The 19,682-nt window shown below is 40.6% G+C and overlaps 1 protein-coding gene across 22 annotated transcripts in view; it reads right to left on the bottom strand.

The window, feature by feature from the left end:
- CADPS (calcium dependent secretion activator) overlaps positions 1-19,682 on the bottom strand; it is a 340,568-nt gene that overhangs the window by 92,719 nt on the left and 228,167 nt on the right. For 15 of the 22 annotated variants that reach the window (XM_053378324.1, XM_053378325.1, XM_053378330.1 and 12 more), the window contains 3 exons: positions 9,218-9,324; positions 2,182-2,338; positions 418-559 (listed from right to left, as the gene is read on the bottom strand). In XM_053378324.1, coding sequence (XP_053234299.1) covers positions 418-559; positions 2,182-2,338; positions 9,218-9,324 — 406 coding nt within the window. Of the gene's footprint in view, positions 1-417; positions 560-2,181; positions 2,339-9,217; positions 9,325-11,694; positions 11,806-19,682 lie in introns of all 22 variants that reach the window. The other 7 variants (XM_053378320.1, XM_053378321.1, XM_053378327.1 and 4 more) reach the window with 1 other exon arrangement.

The raw sequence follows: 19,682 nt of genomic DNA, 5'->3' as shown, positions 1-19,682 counted from the left end.
AAGTGATTCCAAGCACTAGCAAGAGTGATATGGAAAGAAGCTACAACCACCAGCTGACCCACGATTCAGCTTTTCCTATGTCAGATCATAAGTGGTTAGTATCGCTTAGTGAAAAACACAGCACTATGCTTAAGTGTTGAACAGTTGGGCTATAAAGAGCGAAAAGAGGCAAATGAGAGAACTTTCACTCATGCTCTACCTTTGCATTCCAGAATGGAAATAATTAACAATGCATAATATACCGCAGAGCATCTATAAAGTCTTCCATAAAACCAGTGGACTTTTCTTTCAAGACCTTATATTTTTTTGCACCCAAACAAAAAACATTCACAGAGCATCTACTGTTTTACTAATTCATCTGCGTATGAGTCCTCTTGTACCCGAAAACTCCAATTGTATCAAAGGAGGTTTCCTTACTTTACTGGCTCCCATGACTCCCGCTCAAATCCCCTGTGAATTGACTGTGCAATTGAGGATTCCATGAGATCGACATATCTAACAACAAGTGGGGCAAACAGGTCTTGAAGATGTTTGTGGTATTTTCCATTGCACAAATTATCTAGAATAAATAAATAAAAGCATGGTAAGAAGTCTTTCGCAGCAACCCAGACTGTCATATTTATCATACAGCATAAATTTTTGAGCTCAAAACAATACTTTACAGGGCAAAACAATTCAGCTAGAAAAGGTCCTGCCAGATAAAAGGCTTTGCTACCAAACCATTTACTCTACATTTCAGGGATTCTGATGAGGCTAGTAACTGCAATATTACCATCTTTCTTCAAACGAGCAAACAATAAAATCATACTCATTAGTGGCAACACAGGTATTAGCAAAACAGTTGCGTTCTTAGTACCGGGTACAAAAATGCTGAAGATGCTTTGTACCGATTAAGACTTTCTTAAATGCGTCACTTTAAATTCTTGGATCTTTGATCCCATATAAACAACAGATATAAACTGAATACGAAGGCATCATGGGAACTGTAGTTTTTTATGAGTGTGGAAAATGCCATGAAAAATCCCTGTATCCTGCTCTTCGGAACTACGGCTTCCACATGTCCTTGAAGGGAAACTGTAACATGTGCAGCACAACCTGATGCAGGTCTGCTTGGAAGTAAATCCTACTGTATTCAGTGGGGTTTAATTGCAGTCTTAAACGGGTTGAAGTTTGTGGCATAGAATGCCCTTAGGCTTGCACCTAGTGCTCATCATGGAATTTGTAAAATGCAAGATCAGATGTTATTTCACAGACATTTGTCTTTATTTAAAATTCACCTTTCAACCCTCTTCAGACACCAATCCCACTCACATCTTTTCCCCACACAATGCTTGACACTCTCTGCCTGCAGGTTCCCACAACCTAGATCAGAGTTTGGGAAGCTGTGGCTCTTTAGACAATGCAGGACTCTAACTCTCATCAGCTCCAGCCAGCATAGCCAATGGTCAGGAATGATGGGAATTGTAGTGCAACAGGATCTGGAGGGTTGTAGGCTCCCCATCCTAACTAGATAGTTCTGATCCATCAGCTGGGAATCACTAACTTACATCAATGAGCTACTGCCATGAACAAATTGGAAGGAGGATACGATAGCCATAATAAACAAAATAAAAAAACCCAACACAGTGATCTGAACATGCATTAGAAACTTCTGCAAATTCCTTCTTTGAAGTTTTCACTACAGCTGTCCATGCTACCACAGAGCAAAGCTGTTTTTCTCTTTGAAACATGACTTCTTTTTCTGGTTGCATGAGCAACTGAAATAGAAACTTCAAAGAACTCTGCAGTGGCACATGTGGTTCTCCCTTGCATTTATTATGCATATAGAGTGGTATTCAGCTAAGGTTTACTCAGAGTATACCTACTGAAATTGATGGCCTCAACACAGTGAAAAAGCATTGCTAACAAGTACCACCAACCAACTGCATAACTGGCTGGTGTTATTCATTTATAAGCTGGTTTCAATGAGGCAATAGGAAGGTTTGATACTGTCTTTGTACAGGAGTTTACATATGTAAGGTACATAGTTCCCTGAGTTTGAATAAACAATTATGCCTTTCTTCCAAAACCACTGAGAATCAAATGAATAAACAAAGGCCACTTTTATTCCACAAAGAACCAGAAAACAACTGTTTTGCCCCATCAGAGAAGGAACATTAAATGGCCAAATACAATACATACAGTCACTACGAAGCGAATCATTTAGAAGTTGAAAGAGTGGAAAGCTGTCCCAGGTATCTGGGGGCTGGACCTCTAGCGCAGCATCCATATCCACCGCAAACAAGGAAAGGAAGGTTTCTGCATGCTCAACCATTAAATCTGACCACCAAGCAAAGGCCTTTAAATGGAGTAGGGAGGAAAAAGTGAAAGAAGTATTAGTGATATCCTAAACCACAGTGCATTTTTGCACGTGTAATAGGCATTCTGAAAACAACAAATACTAATGGGGATCCTACTGGAAACTAGCTTTATTGTAAAGAGAACAGCAGTACAAAATGCTAGCATAGTGCAGATATGGTGTATCCATCAAGCCCCTGCTACTTTTTGGCAGGAACTTCTCCAGGAGCGTTGAATCAGAACTGTATACTTCCTCTACATATCTGTAATGCAACAGAGGATGCATGCCTGTTCAGTTTACAATAACCCATTCAATTCCTTTTAGATCATGCTATTTGCTAGAGGGGTAAACTAGTTCTTTGTCTAAAATATAAAACATCTGGGAGTTTCTTCACTGTGTTTGTGGGTTTTCTCCTTTTCTTTCCCACGATGCTATCAAAAATCCATCTAGAATCTGACTGACAACTGCAATGTGAGAACAGCACTTGCACGGGAACTGACTGGCCCTAAAACATCTCACATTAAAGTGCAAAGTCAACCAGTCAATTAAAAAAGATCCCTACCTTAATTTAACTCATTTAAGTTTTAAAGTAATTAAAGATGGTTTGCCCCACTTAGAATGGAAGAATTACCACCCAGTTTTAGAAGGCTGGCATTAGAAGAACCATCAAGCATCAAGCCAGGGTGTGCCTACAGCAGGAAATAAATCTAAAGTTGAAAACCAAGAAATATCAGTGAAGTAACTCTTTTGTCATGCGCATGGGTCCTCGAGAATTCACCGTACAGCTTTTCTGAAGTGACATTCACATCATACATGACTCAGATGTGAATGTGTTTGGAACACATGCATGCGTGTTTAAAATCACTTCTGCTGAGGAACATGCAGTATGAGTGGAGTTGTCAACAGGACCTTGTGCAGTAACTGTTAGGCAATACGGAAACTATTCAACAGCTTAGTGTTTATACAAGGTAAAAAAATGTCATTAGCGTTTACCAAGGGGAGAAAAAAAGTTAGACTTGAAAGTGAGGAAAAGGCTAAGTATATTTGATTAAATAGCCATTTTAAAATCTGCCAATGCGGTCCTGCTCTGTGTTCCATCCTCTGAGGAGGTGACACTGTCAATCCGACAGGAGCAGTGCCTTTTGTGTGGTGGCCCCAGAGTTATGGAATGTGCTTCCCTGAGAGTTCTATGGTTTGTATCCAACTAGGTCATACTCAGAGAGAGTAGACCCACTGAAATCAAGGACCAAGAAAACCACAACTAACTTAAATCCAGTGCTTTTTTTCTGGGGGGGGGGTGCAGGGGTACGCATAGCCCTGAACACTTTGTGATTCTAAGTTTGGCCTCATTGAGGGGCAGTATTTCAATATGAGTAGGAAAATGAGAGTACTAAACATTTTTTAAACAAAAACGCACTGCTTAAATCCATTGGGACTACTCTGAGAATGTCTTAGTTTTGTACTATTTATGGAGTTAACAGCAGATTTCCAATTGCTGATTTATGTAGTTTTAAATGATTGTTTTATACTGTTTCAATTAGACATGTCTACCATTAGAAATGTTTTGTGGACATTTTTGCTGGAAGGTGGCTAAGAAACGCTGTGCATAAAAGGAATAAGTACATACAACTGAACAGAAATTGTTCGTGATTAATCATGTTAGTTGCAATGGTATATTTTTATCAGTGGATGGGGGAAACGGTTCAAATAGAAATGAATGGATGGACTGAACCCCTACTTTGTTTTGCAATGCATTATTTTCGAGACGTTAACAGAAATTTATAATCAACATTCGAATGATTCACTGAAGGGCCCAAATTGCCAACTTTCTCATTCTAAACTATTCCTTAACCTACTCAGGGATCCTTTTTTACTACAAGCAGTGCACCATGACATGGATTATATTAATATTTAACAGGAAGTCCTGAGGGAGGCAGGAGGAATTGTACCTCTGATGTGCCAATTCAGACACAAAGGGGTTCTCTTTGTTCAGATACTGGTTTTTTTGTCCTGGTTCCCACAGAAAACTCCTATGTGGATATGTGCCAAGGGATCCATAGTATGAAATATCAAGGCATGGTGTGAGGGTTTAAGATTATACAAATTTGAATCTCTATATAGTATTATAGTTCCATGACACTTTAACCTTAAGAGCTCTATATTACTTTATATGTAATTGCTATAATCACTTTGTTATTTTCTCTTAATGTCGCCTTTGTAGATATCTGATTTGTACAAATATCTGATTTGCATCATATCCAGATTTTCAGGGGAAATTTAATTCTAACAGACTAGTTGTTACGAAAATTTCATGCAGATGAGTTCTGCTGGATCACACCAAAGGTTCATCTAGTCCAGCATTTTGCTTTCCACAATGGCCCATCAGATTTCTTTCAGAGATTTCAAGGGATTGTAATCCTAAAAAGTTCTGTATTTCTTCTCTGGCAAAATATTGCACAGTGTTCACAATTTTCTGCTTTGTTTGGCTCAGGTTATCGATTGCTTTTGTTATCTTTACAGGGTTTGCTTTATCTTCTGGACTAAAATACTGTGTTATAAATTACACTGGATTGGCAGGGGTGGAAGAAACCTATCAGTAATAATGTCCACACATAATAAACATACCTATGAGTTAAAAAAAGAAAAAGAGAGAAAGAGAACTAATGCTTTAGAAATTCAGAAGAAAAGATCACGGTCATTTCTGAAGAACAATGCTTTTCACTCTGTAAGTAGCAGTCAGGTTGCACTGTGTTCATTCATGCTAAGCTTATTGCCCTGTGATCACAGAATATCGTTCCTTCTTTCTCCAAATCGAGAGAAGTAACATGGTGTTACTCAACAATCCAGTCCAACAAAGAAAAGTTTAGTTTGCCACCTACTTACCTTCTTTGTCCCAAGCATGGAAATGAAGTATCCTCCCTACATCACCACACCTACAATTCCCCCCTACACCCATGGGAACTCATGTATATATGCATGTCTCACAGGAGGTAAAATACATATATACATACTCCTACATATACATACATAAGGAGAGAGAACGGCAGTTCTGAGACTGCCTATGGTAGCTACTGCCTTATAAAAAGCCCTGTTACTTAGGGAAATGTTTACGAACAATGAGACAAATGGCATAGACTTAAAGGCTGTAAGATGTCTGTTGGGATCTGAACAGCAACTTTAGCTTTTGCAACTGTTCAACAACACAGTTCAGGGCCCTTTTGCTTAAATGGAATTAATTGTACAGCACATATTTAATGATAATCTTCACTGCTCTCTGGGTTTTTTTTGGGGGGGAAGGCAGGGGTGAGGAGTGTTGTGTGCTTGCTAATTGTTAACAAACCCACTATGAACTAGGAAGAAATCTTTTTTCTGATAATGTTTCTCAATACCGCCCCCCAAGGCAGCGGTTTCCCTTTCTGCGTGGTTACACTTGGTATAAGGAATTTTAAAAGGTGTGCGCATTAACAGGTGTGTTCATCCACTGTGCATTCTACAATACCCTTCCCATGTGCTCATGCTGCTTGTCTTAAATGGTTGTCAGTAAGTTATGTAAGGATGCGTGTGAAGTCCTCAAGCGACCTGAAAAGTACCTATGAAAACTCATGGAAAGTAAGAGAAAGGCATGTTTTCATTTTGTCTTTTTAATGGTACAAAGTCAGTAAATCTGGAGGGAGAAGGGGAAAGGCAACTGGCCATAGCATCTATAACATCACCATTCTACGCTACACTTACTTATTTTACGGAGCAATCCTAATTCCCAGCAGGGCTGAACAGAGTGTACAAGTCACTGCTGCATCTGTGGCCCTGTTGCTTGTGCTGGCCTGGCTAGGAAGGAGGGGTGGGGGCAGTGCAAATGCCAGCAGAGAAGAAAGGCCTGGATCAGGCCAGTTGTGGATAGCTGGGTTGACTTAAGATCCAGCAGATTTCTTGGCCAGCTAAGCTAACCCCCTTCCCTTTGCTGAAACACCCCATTTCAAGGGTTTGCCCAGGTGGGGATGCCACTAGAGACCATGCTTTTGGAGGGTGCAGTGGGAACCTCAATGGTGGCAGAGCTCCCCACGCCCTGCCAGTGGATCCCAGCAGATCCAGGTACTGCCCACATCCTAACCTCCTTCAGCATGGCAGGTCAGGGGTTAGGATTGCTCTGTTGCACATCAGTCTTCTTGATCTATAAAACCCAAAATGGATTTGTGTTGATTCTCTAAATCAGGATGGAGAATCTGTTGCCTACAACTCCCATCTTCTCTGCATACTGGCCGTGCTGACTGGGATTGATGGCAGCTGGAGTCCAAGAGCAACTGGAGCGCTACAGGTTCCCCAGCTCTGCTCTAAGAGATAACTACTTTCAGTCAAGGTGGGCTCATATGCTAAGGGTCCTGTGTGGTTGCTGTTCGCCAGTGGTCCATTTGCATTCTACTTGGATAACGTTGGACTAGCAGAATCATGTGCGTGTATACTGGTCGCTGCAGACATGTCCCTTGCCAACATTGCTCTATGTGGTAGCTCTCAACATGTGGTGAACTGCTTTCCCTTACAGAACCTATGCCTCAAAGTCACAGCCATTGGCCACTTGTATCAGCTGTTGCCATTGTCTTGCTATTGAACAATTGCCGATTTCTCATTCCTTCACGAGGTATATGAAAAAGGCGAGATAGTGAGGTGGGAAGCCGTATTATTTGCCATACGTATGCCACCACAGCTGCCCAGAATTATGCTCTTTCTGAATTAACACGGCTAGTCTTTCAGCAACATGAAAGCAGAATTTGCTCCACTCCTGAACCTTGGATCAACACTCTCTCCATATGTACATTTTGTATATATATTTATATATACCGTATACCAAAACAATACACACAATGGACAAAATCAGAGGAAGGCTATAGCTATCCTAGCTAATAGTTTGGCACTTATTTTTATTACCAGCAGGGGGGAACTATATAGAGATCAGGTGTACGCTGAGCAACAGAGGTAAACAGGCTGAGGAAAGAGCCCAGGCAGGTAGGACAAGTGTTGGGATGTAACTGCAGTGCTTGTAAAAATAAATCCATCGCTACATGCACGGGCTGGAGAACTTCCCCCCACATTGGCCCTGCCATGTAGGGCTACAATTCCACAAGCAGTTCTGACAGAAGTTGCTGTTACATTCCTTGGCTCCAGAGTTACAAAGCAAGGATGACCCAGGGAAGATCCCATTAGGAAACATGGCACCGAGAGGGCATGCACGGAAATATGACAGGAGGTGACTTGTTTCATTCACTTTAGTCACATACCTCTTTCCCCTGCCAGGATCATCCAAGATTGAATGAACAGTAGAAAAACAGGGAGGAAATTTAAATATGCAATCAGGCATTAGTTGGGACTCGTGGATTGCTGCGCACTAGAAATAAATTAATTTTACTCTGCTTTTATTAGACATCTGATTTATGGTTGTTGTTTTTTTAATGGCGAAATTATTTATGTTAAAATGTATTTAAAACAATATAGAAACGTCAATGAAAAGGAAAGGAGAAAATAGGGAATTAACGCTGCAGTGTTAAAATTTATAAACAAAGGATAGTTTTATCTTAATTTTAAGATAAATCTTAATTTTAAGAGGATCATTTATATAAAAAAAGGTTATCACAGATCACTACATTTTTCAAAGAACATTGGATATGAGTTTACATGCAAATTTAACTTCATATATGCACCTGTATATGGGGGGATGGAATCCTGGCACCACATGAAGGCAAATGCACACTGACTACTTAGGAGTCAGAATTTCATTTTTTGGATTAATACATGTGTGCTTTAGAATCCTAACAGGATTCTAAACTGCTTTAAGAGTGGCAACTAAACCAGCTCTCCTTTGTTGGAGAACTTACTCCCTGAAAGGCACAAGTTGTGCCAAGACTTCTGACAACATGAATAGTAACTGAAGCTGTACTCTTGGGCCCTGTTTTGCATGCTTTAGTTCCTTGCATATTAAAGCATATGAACAACTGAACATCTATAGAGACCTGACTTATCCTGGGCAGTTGTCAATTCATTGGTTAATTTCTATTATTGGCTGTTTGGTACATATAATATGGCTTTTGCACAACAAGAAAACTCAAACCTCAACTCATCTTAACCCACCTCTTCAATTAGAAACATTTTTATTGTGTAGTTATTCAACAGGTAAAGAAAACTGGCCAAATTTTGCTGCATCCCACAATGATTTAAAAAATCAACATAAAATTATTAGTGGTAAACTGACTTCAAACTGAGGCATACCAGGTAGAGTAACCGAGGCAAAAACACATTATATTGGAATGCAAAGTATATCTGTTTGGGGTTCTGTTCTTCTTCTTTTATTTTTGCAAGGAACAGAAGCAATCAAATTCTCTTATTGCAGATCTCTCCTGCAAAATCCATGTAGTTTTTACATTCCAACGTAATGTTTTCTCCATAGATTTCTCCACAGGTAATCTTCTCCAAAATGTTACATTGGAACAGAACCTGAGAATAGAATCTGACCACTGGTGGGTACGATCCATAACTGAACTGCCTCTTTAAACCCCAGCCCAACTGAAGCAGCATGTAAAGTGATGGTTAAGCAATTATGCCCATTGTTGTTTAATCAATCTTCTACAGTTGAGCCCTATATGCGTCTACTCAAAGGCATGTCTCATGAGGTCAACAGGATTTTACTCCCGGGTATGTGTGTAGGGGATTGTAGCCTTAAAGGTCTTTCCCTGTAAAATTATTTTTCTTTTTAGTGATATTTAGTTTTATTTTTGGGGGGTAGACAGTGGATTTGCCTTGCTCACACCCTAGAACTAGAGGTGCAATACGCAGAGGGATGACACTTGGTCCAATAGGTCCCCGCTCAGAAACGTTTAGGCCACAGCTGCTCACCTCTGCATGGTGCTCTTCGTTCTGCTGTAGGACTTCAATTACCAATTCCGCCAAGCGAATTGTATCTTCTAGCTTTTTGGCAGGTGTGACTAACCGACCTACATTTTCTGTAGTACAAGAACTTGAATTAAAATGGAGTGAGACAGGATAGGCTCAATGTAAGGCCAACAGATTGGTTGCTTTTTTTTTTTTAAAAAAAGAAAGAACAGAAAAGAAAAATCCCAGGGTAATTAATAATAGTAATTAAAAAGAAAAGAAAAGAGGAACCTCTACTTCATGCAAGGGTTAAAATGCTATGTAGTTAGTACTGAGCAAACCATAAAGCCACGTTTGTTGTTATACCATGAAAACAGTGCTCCAGCTTTGGATTTAAATATGCGGTACAAATTGTTTTACTTTGCAGTTGAGACGGTATCAAGTAACTACTTGAAAATACATTTCCTAGAGACAGCATCTTGGTCTTATCTGCATAGGGAACATCTGATTTCACAGTTTATGCATACATATGGTTGTGCTGGGGATCTCAAACACTGTTTGTAATTTTGAGTATTATCTAAACTGATCCAGAAATTAGGAATGTTAGAATAAAGGATTTAAGCTAATTCATCCCAGTTGATACCAGTGGTGTTACACCAACTTACATCTACATTTGTGCGTCACTACGGTGGGCATTGTGGCCACTTCAACAGGGGCTGATGGGAGCTGCCCTCCAAACCACCTGGAAGGCATCAGGTTGGGGAAGACCAGGGCTATTTTCAGCCGGAACTCGCCGGAACTCAGTTCTGGCACCACTCAGGTGGGCGCCCTTGCCATTCTAAGAGAACGAGGGAGGCAGTTATTGTCACATGGTGAGTTCCGGCACTTCTTTTTCTAGGAAAATAGCACTGGGGAAGACTGCATTAGCAAACTCTAAGTATACCCACACCAACGCCAACAGATCTCTCACTGAGCCTCGAGATAAATAGTGACAAAACAAAAGGACTGCCAAAATGTGCAGTGCCCAGTGCTCCTAGTAGTTAGGTAGAAGAACTCTATATTTAGGGCACGTTATATTACTGAGTTTGGGAACTTACCCCTCTCCCCCCCCCCCAGTATGTATGAGGGTTATAATAAAAGAGGTTATCAATAACAATATGGTTATCCAGATAAACCAGGCAGAGGGCCTTTTTGGTAGAGGCCCCTGCCCTGGGGAACGCCCTCCCACCAGATGTCAAGGAAACTAACAACTATCTGACTTTTAGAAGAAATCTGAAGGCAGCCCTATTTAGGGAAGTTTTATTCCGTTTTTAGTGTTCTGTTGGGAGCCGCCAGAGTAGTTGGGGAAACCCATCCAGATGGGCAGGCTATAAATAATAAAATTATTGTTATTAAATATCCAATTATGTTAAGTGATTATTTTCTTTTTGCTTTTTAAACTGCAATTAATCCAGAATGCGGCAGCTAGACTGGTGACTGGGAGTGGCCACCAAGACCATATAACACCGATCCTGAAAGATCTTCATTGGCTCTCAGTATGTTTCCGAGCACAATTCAAAGTGTTGGTGCTGACCTTTAAAGCCCTAAACGGCCTCGGTCCTGTATACCTGAAGGAGTGTCTCCACCCCATCATTCAGCCCGGATACTGAGGTCCAGCGCCGAGGGCTTTCTGGTGGTTCCCTCACTGGAAGAAGCCAAGTTACAGGGAACCAGGCAGAGGGCCTTCTTGGTAGTGGCGCCTGCCCTGTGGAATGCCCTCCCAGCAGATGTCAAGGCAATAAACAACTATCTGACTTTTAAAAGACAACTGAAGGGAAGTTTTTTTTAATGTCTGATGCTCTATTGTTTTTAAAATTTGGTGGAAGCCACCCTGAGTGGCTGGGGAAACCCAGCCAGATGGGTGGGGTATAAATAATAAATTATTATAAATTATTATTATTATACAATGCCTTGGCTACTGCATCCCTTTGGGGCTGTACCTTCCACTCACACTTGGGGAGAGGCTGAACCAGCAGATATAACCACAAGCTTACCTGCAAGAATTTGTCTCTAGATGAAATGTAGATTCATCCCAAGCTTAATTTTCTTTTCAACAACATATTATTTATTTATTTATTTTTAATTATAACCTCCTCCATTTTAGAGAACCATATTGTGGACAACTGGAGCACTGCTCAATGAAACGGCATACTTCTCAATCATTTCATACTTAATTTAATTCATACAGATTCACATATCTCATGCAAAATGTTATGCAACAACAATGTTATTTTGTGCTGACGTTGATATTTGAAAATGTTGCATATGTCAGACATTGCTAGACAAAAAAGGTGGACATTTTGAAACCAATGCTATTTACTAGAAGCACTGCGCTAGGAAATTTCTCTTTTTCAAAGCCTACGGTCGAGACTACTTTCCTATGATCTAAACTAACAGCAAATTAAGGAGAAAAAAGGCTAAACTAGAAAGATATATTTAATAAAAGAAAGGAAAACCATTACGGTTACTTGGTGCTTGCTTAGGTATGCCTTTCAGCATCTGATTTATCATGTTAGTCTGCGTTTGAGTGGATGGAGTGGGCCCAGCTGGGGGCTTGGGCACTGACGATCGAGCTGTTCATGAATGATGTAAAGAGACAGCAAAAGTAAAGACACATGTGACTTCATAAACAGTGACAAAAAAAGATGAAAACTTTTGAACGAAAAGTAAGCAGAAATGATAAAAGTACAAATGGAATAGCTGCTGTTTTGCTTATCGTCAACTCAAGTACTACACAATTATGACAACAAACATTTTTTTCTGAAGTCGACAGATTCCACTATGCTACAAGAATTCACAATCTAGGATGCTTAAAATTCAGTGCGAATGCTAATTGTTATTTCATGTAGCCAAGTGCAAAAAGCAGGATTTTAGTACAGTCAATTAGTTGTGTATGTTTTTTTTAAAAAAACTTTATCTGCATGTGTCAAATGTGAAATAGCATTGCATGCCTTTTATACCCATATCGTGGCAAGAAATATTGCCTACTATGGATTTCTTCTAGATATTGTGAGACTTATTAACTGAAAAAAAAGCAGAAAGTACAGAAACGAATTGTTTTGCAATGACTGCATTTTGAAAAAAGTAAATAACACCATTCTGGGCTAAAAGGATTGCTATACAGCATTCTTTGTGCAATTTAAATATGTACTCAAATCTCTCGCTTTCTTTTTAAAAAAAAGTGTGGTTTCTGATTGTTTCCAGCTCATTATTTTCCACTTGGAATTCTAGTGGCTTTTATATTCTGGGTTGAATCATATATAAAAACTTGCCAGCTCTATCAAATATGTTACTTTGCTATTCCAAATGTTAGAATACTGCAAATCAGGACTTGACCCATCTGTCATATAGTTTGTGATATCAGCCTAGGGGGAATATATATATATATATATATATATATATATATATATATATATATATATAAAATTTCTGTATGCACACAACAACAAATTCTATATGATGAATGTACCTCTCCTATAGTTTCTGTTATGTTCAAGATCAACATTATAATAGCCAAAGCACTTCTCTAAACAATTCTGTCTGCAAGGAGTCTGGCATATTTATCTACATGGTTTGTTGCCAGAAGCCCTTTTCTTTTTGCTTGCATTTTCCAGAGATGGAAAAGAAGGAGAAAAGAAAGAAAGAAAGAAAGAAAGAAAGAAAGAAAGAACCTAATTGTTTGGCTCTTTACAGGGACATGATTTCTGGTAAATTGTAATTTTGAAAGTGTTCTAAATGGCTGTATGTTCAGGGTGGTAGAAACACTTGCCTCTACCAAGCACAACTGTAAGGGAGCAATCCTATATACATGAAGCTGGCGTAAACTTACACCAGATCCAAACTCCGTTCAGTCATGGGGCTACTGTCTACTGAGCTGACCTAAGTCTGGCTGAAGGGAAATAAGTCTTTAAAATACGGTTTGGGTTATATCACCCTTTACAGCTTAACTGATGCTGGGTTGCCAAGTCACATGACCAAGCTGAATGGTCTTAGGATCTGGCCTAAGTCCTCTCCCCACTGGCCTAAGTCCCTCCCACATCACATCCCTGGAGCGCCCTTTCTTCAGGGCTTACTACAGCTTAAGATCTGCCAAGCTCAGCCAAGGATGAGGGAAGATACTCCAGCATACCTCCAGCTGAGCTGAGGGTGAGGAAGTTAAGCTGTTGGATCACTGCCTTGTCATGGCAAAGGGGCTTGAATAATTCAGAGAAGCTATGAGCTATGCTGTGCAGGGCCACCCAAGACGGACAGGTCATAGTGGAGAGTTTTGACTAAATGTGATCCACCTGGAGCAGGAACCGGCAAGCCACTCCAGTATCCCTGCCAAGAAAACTCAAAGACAACAGGTTTGCCCAAATTGCGGGAGACAGTGGAAGACAGGAGTGCCTGGCGTGCTCTGGTCCATGGGGTCATGAAGAGTCGGACACGACTAAACGACTAAACAGCAGCAACAAGCCTGGCTGCACCAGGAACCTCCTGGCTCAGCCAGAGATCTGCTGAATACTAGCCTGATTATCCCAGCAGATATTGCTTTAGGATTGCTCCCTTAGGCAGCAATCCCACACAAACTTTGCCTGCTTGGATTCCACTGAAGCCAATGGGATTTGAGAAGCCCGTGTGAAGGATGGTATCCCAAATCTTAATGAACCATCCATCCCATTCTAAGAGGTATACACTCTCTGTCACACAAACAAAAGCCAAATAATCATATGCCCATTGTACCCATAATGGTCTGCCATAACCATAATGGGTGACCTGAAGGGCTGTTCAAGCTTAGTTTTCACGTTTCCTTTTGATATGGTGACTTTTCCCACATGGCAATCTAACAAGGCATGTTTGGGATGACAAATATGGGGAGGCCTGTCGGGCCAAGTTGCTGCTCTAAGCACATAGGCCCTCCCTTGTCAATGAGTGGATATCAGGGGCAAGAGCAGTAGCTGCATGGCTGTCAGGGTCAGGATGTGCTATCTGGCTGCCCCACCATATATTGCATATATGCATAGAGGAATCTCTCCTGAACAGCCCTACTGAACCAGAACCTCAGTCCACATTCCTCACAAATAATGTACAAAGAACTTGGAAAGCTTCACTGAGCTTTATGAAATTTCTGAATGCTCTTTATAACATTTATGTTAGGAATACCTATATAACTTAGGTGACTAAATTTCTTTCTCCCTTTTTTTCTGAAATGGTTCCCCTTTCCTTGAAATGAATCCATCAATTCATGTCCCAAAACATCTTAGTCTAATTTCTCATGGGCTAAGGAAGGGAAGGGATACTAGTAAAGTTTTTTGCCTCATGCTAAACACATTATTTCTGATTTTGTCTAGTATTTCCCTTTGTTCCCTTTGTGGGGATATTTTCTCCCCATGATGCTATGGGTCAAGGGGGCAGAATTTCACAGAACCACTGTGAGTCAAGAAAAGATTGGAAATGGAAGCCTGCTGTAGGCCTCTTAGGAACCAGCCATCCTATCTAGCATGCAATCTGGACAACTCATAATCTCTGATTTAGAGAAAAAAAATATCCCAGGCTAGTCTTGGTTAAAGCCCTTTGAGGGCATATTAAAGCTCACCTCAAAAGGAAAAGTGAGCTTTATTTGCCTTTCTGAGTTGGAGAAGACTTGCTGGCTTCCACGGCCTCCTGAACTTCTGTCCTTATCTCTGTATTTTGCGCCCATTCAGTCTAATGGACCAACATCACACCACTCTGTTTAACACGGAAATATTTAAGATGGTCACAAGTGGGCAATTTTTCTGGACAAGGTTAGCTTCCTTGGCTCCGCTGGTGTGTTTGCACTATGCTGACCTTCAGACCACTTCAAGCAACCCAGCTGTCAGGAAGCTAGCATAGCAACTGTGCCTCCCCTGGCAAGCCTCTTCTGCGTGTGTGTGCTTGTGTGTGTCCGCCCAAAAAAATTAAACTAAAACAACGAATGCTGATAACAAGAGCAATGTTTGGAAAAGGCTGTCATTCCCTTGCACCAAATATATGCATGGGTCAATTATGTTGCTGCAGACCATTTTCATCTGACCTGTTCCCATTCAGTTACGACGTGAATGGCATTTCCTCAAAGGAATACCAAAGCCAGAGGACAATTGCACCCACGAGACATGGCTTAGCTGTGCAGCAAGCCCTGCAGTAACTCAACTCTGCACCAGCCTTAAATATGTTCCAGCTACTGAACTTGCCAGCAGCTGCACATTTCTGCCAGTTGCTGCAGACCTAGACACCTACAGTGACCTAGATGAAAAATATATTTCAGAGCTGATTGGCATTTAAATCCTGCAGCTGTCAAACACGCCTGGGTTGCGCAACTGCAGTTGGGGTGTGCTTGTTTGCGAGTGCCCGCGCACATGAGTGGGCGCCCAAAGCAGAAAAATATGGGGAAGAGAGTGAAGCAGAAAAAAGGGTGGGGAGAGCGAGAACGAGAGGAATAAAGGAAGAAAACAGCGTAAAGCAAAGTGGCCATAGCAGCTGGCCTTATCAAGTATTTTTTTAAAAAAACGAAACAGCTTAAAACATATGACCTATGGATTGGATTGTGCAGTTCTCAGCACATTGATCCACTACTCTGATTTTTCTTTCTTTGAAATGAAATTGTAAAAACAAAAGGAAATAGGAAGAAGTATTTTTGAAAGCAACCAGGGAGGGATCTGTGCATATTTCCCTACAGCTCCGCAACATGCACCACAATAGTAATTAAAATACCCCTGCTGATTCCCTACTGATGCCAACAAGTGCATATAGATGGCTTCTGCCAAACTCTGGCATGAGATGTAATTGCTTCATGCTAGGTTATAAAGGCAGTGGGCAGAACCAGGAACACCGTCACACTACAAAAGTCCAAATTCCAGGACCACCCTTTCAACTTTCAGGATTACATTAACAGCATTTTTTTTAAAATAAAAAAAGATTTCTTTTTTATTATTATTTATGCATGTGTGAGTACTAAAGAGACCTGATTCGCTCTAGCTTGGGGACTTAGGGACAGAGCAGGGCTGGCTGACATTTGGATGGGCAGCATGCCTGCAGAGATCAGTTTGTAGGAATTGGCACCTCCATATTCTACATGTCTTTTGTAGCTGTTGTGATTTACCTGATTGTAACAGCTCAAAAGAGGGCCGTTATAATCTCAGAAACAATAGTGGCAGGCTAGACATTCCCGTATGGAGGTATTGATTCACACAACGACTCTGAGCTGATTGCCCTGCTGAGATGCTCAACCTCTTCTCACATCCATTGCACAGAAGTGAAACGCTCAGGATGGTGTGAAAAGCAATATATTTGCTCAGTACAAGTACCGAAAAGCTGGTATCATACGGGATAAATCAATACCAACGGTGGGTATGAAAACACAGGAAAACTTCAATACCATTTAGAAGCTATTCCATTATCTGAAAACTGCTCATTTTTGCCACCTTGTGGATATTTTTCTGTGATGATTGGGTATAATCTACGGTGCTGCAGCACTTTCTGTCTTTACAGTCTAGGAATTACTTTATCTTCTTTGAAACAATAAATAGAATCAAGCACACATTCTGTCCACACAATGCCTCTAGTCTCATGTACAACTCCTATCCTGCTTTCAGGAGATCCCTTCTAGCTGGACTCCTGGTTGGAATCACAAGCAAAGATTCAGCTCTGGGGGAAAAGACCCCTGGGAAGAGAAGGCGTCTTATAAGTTTGCCTGTGACTTATAAGAGAGAAAAAGCAGGGAAACATTAGCTCCCTTTAGGCTCTCGGTGCTTTCTGTTTCTGATGGCTTCCTAGAACCCAAGCCTTCAGGTTCCTTCAGCATATTAGAGATGCAACAGCTTCACTATTAGCTGTAGCATTGCAGCATACCCAGCTGCTAGTGTAGAACAATCCCAGATGCTTTCTGGAGAACTCTGTAGCTATATACTCCTTCTATTCAACTTCAAAGTGTTTCATACCCTTACTTCCACTCTTTCATTGCTAGAGATTCCTTGGATAGGAAAGTAATGGTTGGGAGAACATAGGCAGGGTTGGCTGCTGAAACAGTTCTCCAGCTGCAACAACTGGCCACTGGTTCTCATACTCGCCCTAAATGGAGACGGGATGATGGAGGAGGCTGAGGACACCTCTGTCTGCCCTGTGCAAATGTATATTTGTTGACCAGTAACAGGCTCAGGCTTCCTTTCAGCTTAATTTCCATCCCTGGCTGGATGTGGACCCGGATCTGCATGCTGCTCTATGCTGCTGAGATTGACCGACAGCATGAAAGCAGAATCCATGCATGTCCCTCTTAAATTTCTATGGGATTTTTTTTAAAATGGCAGGAGGGTTGAATGGAGATTGTCCTGGGGTTTCAAATCCTGCCACCCTCAGTGAAAAGGATCAGATAACAGGTGACTGGAAAGACCTCTGCCTAAAATCATGGAGAGGGTGCTAGAGAAAGAAATAGTCTTGTCCCAGGACAAGTCAGCCTCCTTTGCTCCTATGGAGAATTCCTCTGATATGAAAGAATCCACTTTTTCCCTCACGTGGGGCTTCAGTTGCATGTAGTCTGGCCACTACTCAACACTTTAACGATGCAGAAGTAGATTTTGTTTGCCTTCTAAAGGGTTTAAAGATATTTCACAACTTTGTGTTAGAACTGGCAATAACCATCTCTTTGTTTGCAAAATGCAAGGCTGTTATGGGTTGACTGCGCTTTACTAGTTACATGATCAAATAACAACATTTTGGTTTCAATATCTGTTCCATTGTTCTTACTTTCATTGCCTACTCCATTTAACATGCAGGTTGTCTTTTGCAGCTAATCAACACCTTCTGACTACTCTAAACAAAATATATTCTTTTACCAAATCACATTAGGACTATACATGTACAAGGAATGCTCTGTTTTATAAGCTGTAATATGGTATGAATTGCCTTAAGCCACTTACAGCAAATCAAGAAGTATCACTAAGAACACTCTTAAAATCTACCTAACTTTGGCATGTCATATTATGCTTCTCTAGCAGAGTAAGATAAACACAGTGAAAATTAGTGAGCAGGACCCTTTAGTATTGAAGTTATTCAGATATCTGTGCAGAACTGTACCTATAGAAATGTACCTAAAGGTTGCTGCAATTATTATTTTCTAAACAGACAATGTATTTTAAAATTCCATGTGCAAATATAAATGAATCTTTTGCATTATGTTTTATGATATGCTAGAATTCATTGGAGCTTGAATTCTTCTACTGAGTGATGTTCTACATCACGTGAGAATATTTCTGCTCACAGGATTGTACTTCCCCCACTTCTCATCCGCTTTGCAGGTCCCCAAAATATACTCTGGAGGGTGGGGGATCTTCTGGAACAGATTACTAGGAGTACAAAGGAGGCACATTGGGGAGGAGAGGAAGGGAAAGTTCCATTGTGAAATAATAAATCTGTATTGCAGCTCGGTGGACAACAATGGATGTCACCAATTGACTTTAGAGTGACTTTCATGTGGTTGTGGTTTGAATACCCACCATGTTCCTTTGGTGTCAATTTGAGGTGTACCGCATCATGATACTTTCTGAACCAGAAAGCAAGCAAAACACAGTTCAGTTTGAAACATGGACACAATGGATGCAATCCGGACCCATTTTTAATCAAGTGGGGGGAAATATATAGAATGCCAGAAAAATGTAACTGCAAGGTTGTTAGTGTAGCTCAAAGATGGCTAATCCACAGCTATAACCTGCACATAAGATACGCTGAATAACCAAAATATGGAGACTATGTTACCTAGCACGTTACCTAGACTATGTTACTTAGACTGTTGACAGTGACAATCCCTTACATGTCTGGTGAATATTCAAAAATATAGAGATGGACCAGTGAACCATGTTCACTAGACATGTTCAGATCCACTCCATAATTCTGGACGGTCACAATATACATGTGGCATGGGTACTATTCCCTCGTGATTGTCTCATTTTGCTAATGTACATTGATGCCTGATGCAGATGCAGCCTCAATTGTACTTTATGGATGCATCAAGTTGATGCATGTAAGGCTGCCTGTCCTTGTCAGAGCCACCATTAGTCATAAATATCTGTTTAAATTCTGTATAAATCAAGATAACTGGATGCCCTTGATATTGTGACAAAATGATTACCTAATAATATTGTTTATGCAAAGGGAAGGGTAGGCAGTTTTAGTTATTTGTTGTGAGCTTTCCTTAGGGGACGACAAACTGTTCAACTAAAAGAAGAGATTTCCTAGTATTTTAGTATAGTTCATTCTGGTGTAAGTGGAATTATTGTATGAAAAAATGAGATACTGAGCCACTTTGTGGTCGCGTCTCTCAAAGATCACCCTGATGCAATCCAAGGTAGAATTTGCAACAAAATTATGCATTGCAGAAATATTTTCTCTCTCTAAAAACACTTCAAAATCCAGACAATCTGCTTCCACAGAACATAAACGAAGGACTCAAGAAAAATAA

This window comes from Podarcis raffonei, chromosome 2, assembly GCF_027172205.1.
Source record: "Podarcis raffonei isolate rPodRaf1 chromosome 2, rPodRaf1.pri, whole genome shotgun sequence".
Lineage (NCBI taxonomy): Eukaryota > Metazoa > Chordata > Lepidosauria > Squamata > Lacertidae > Podarcis > Podarcis raffonei.
The sequence above is the reverse complement of the archived record's forward strand: the minus strand, read 5'-3'. Positions and strand labels throughout refer to the sequence as shown.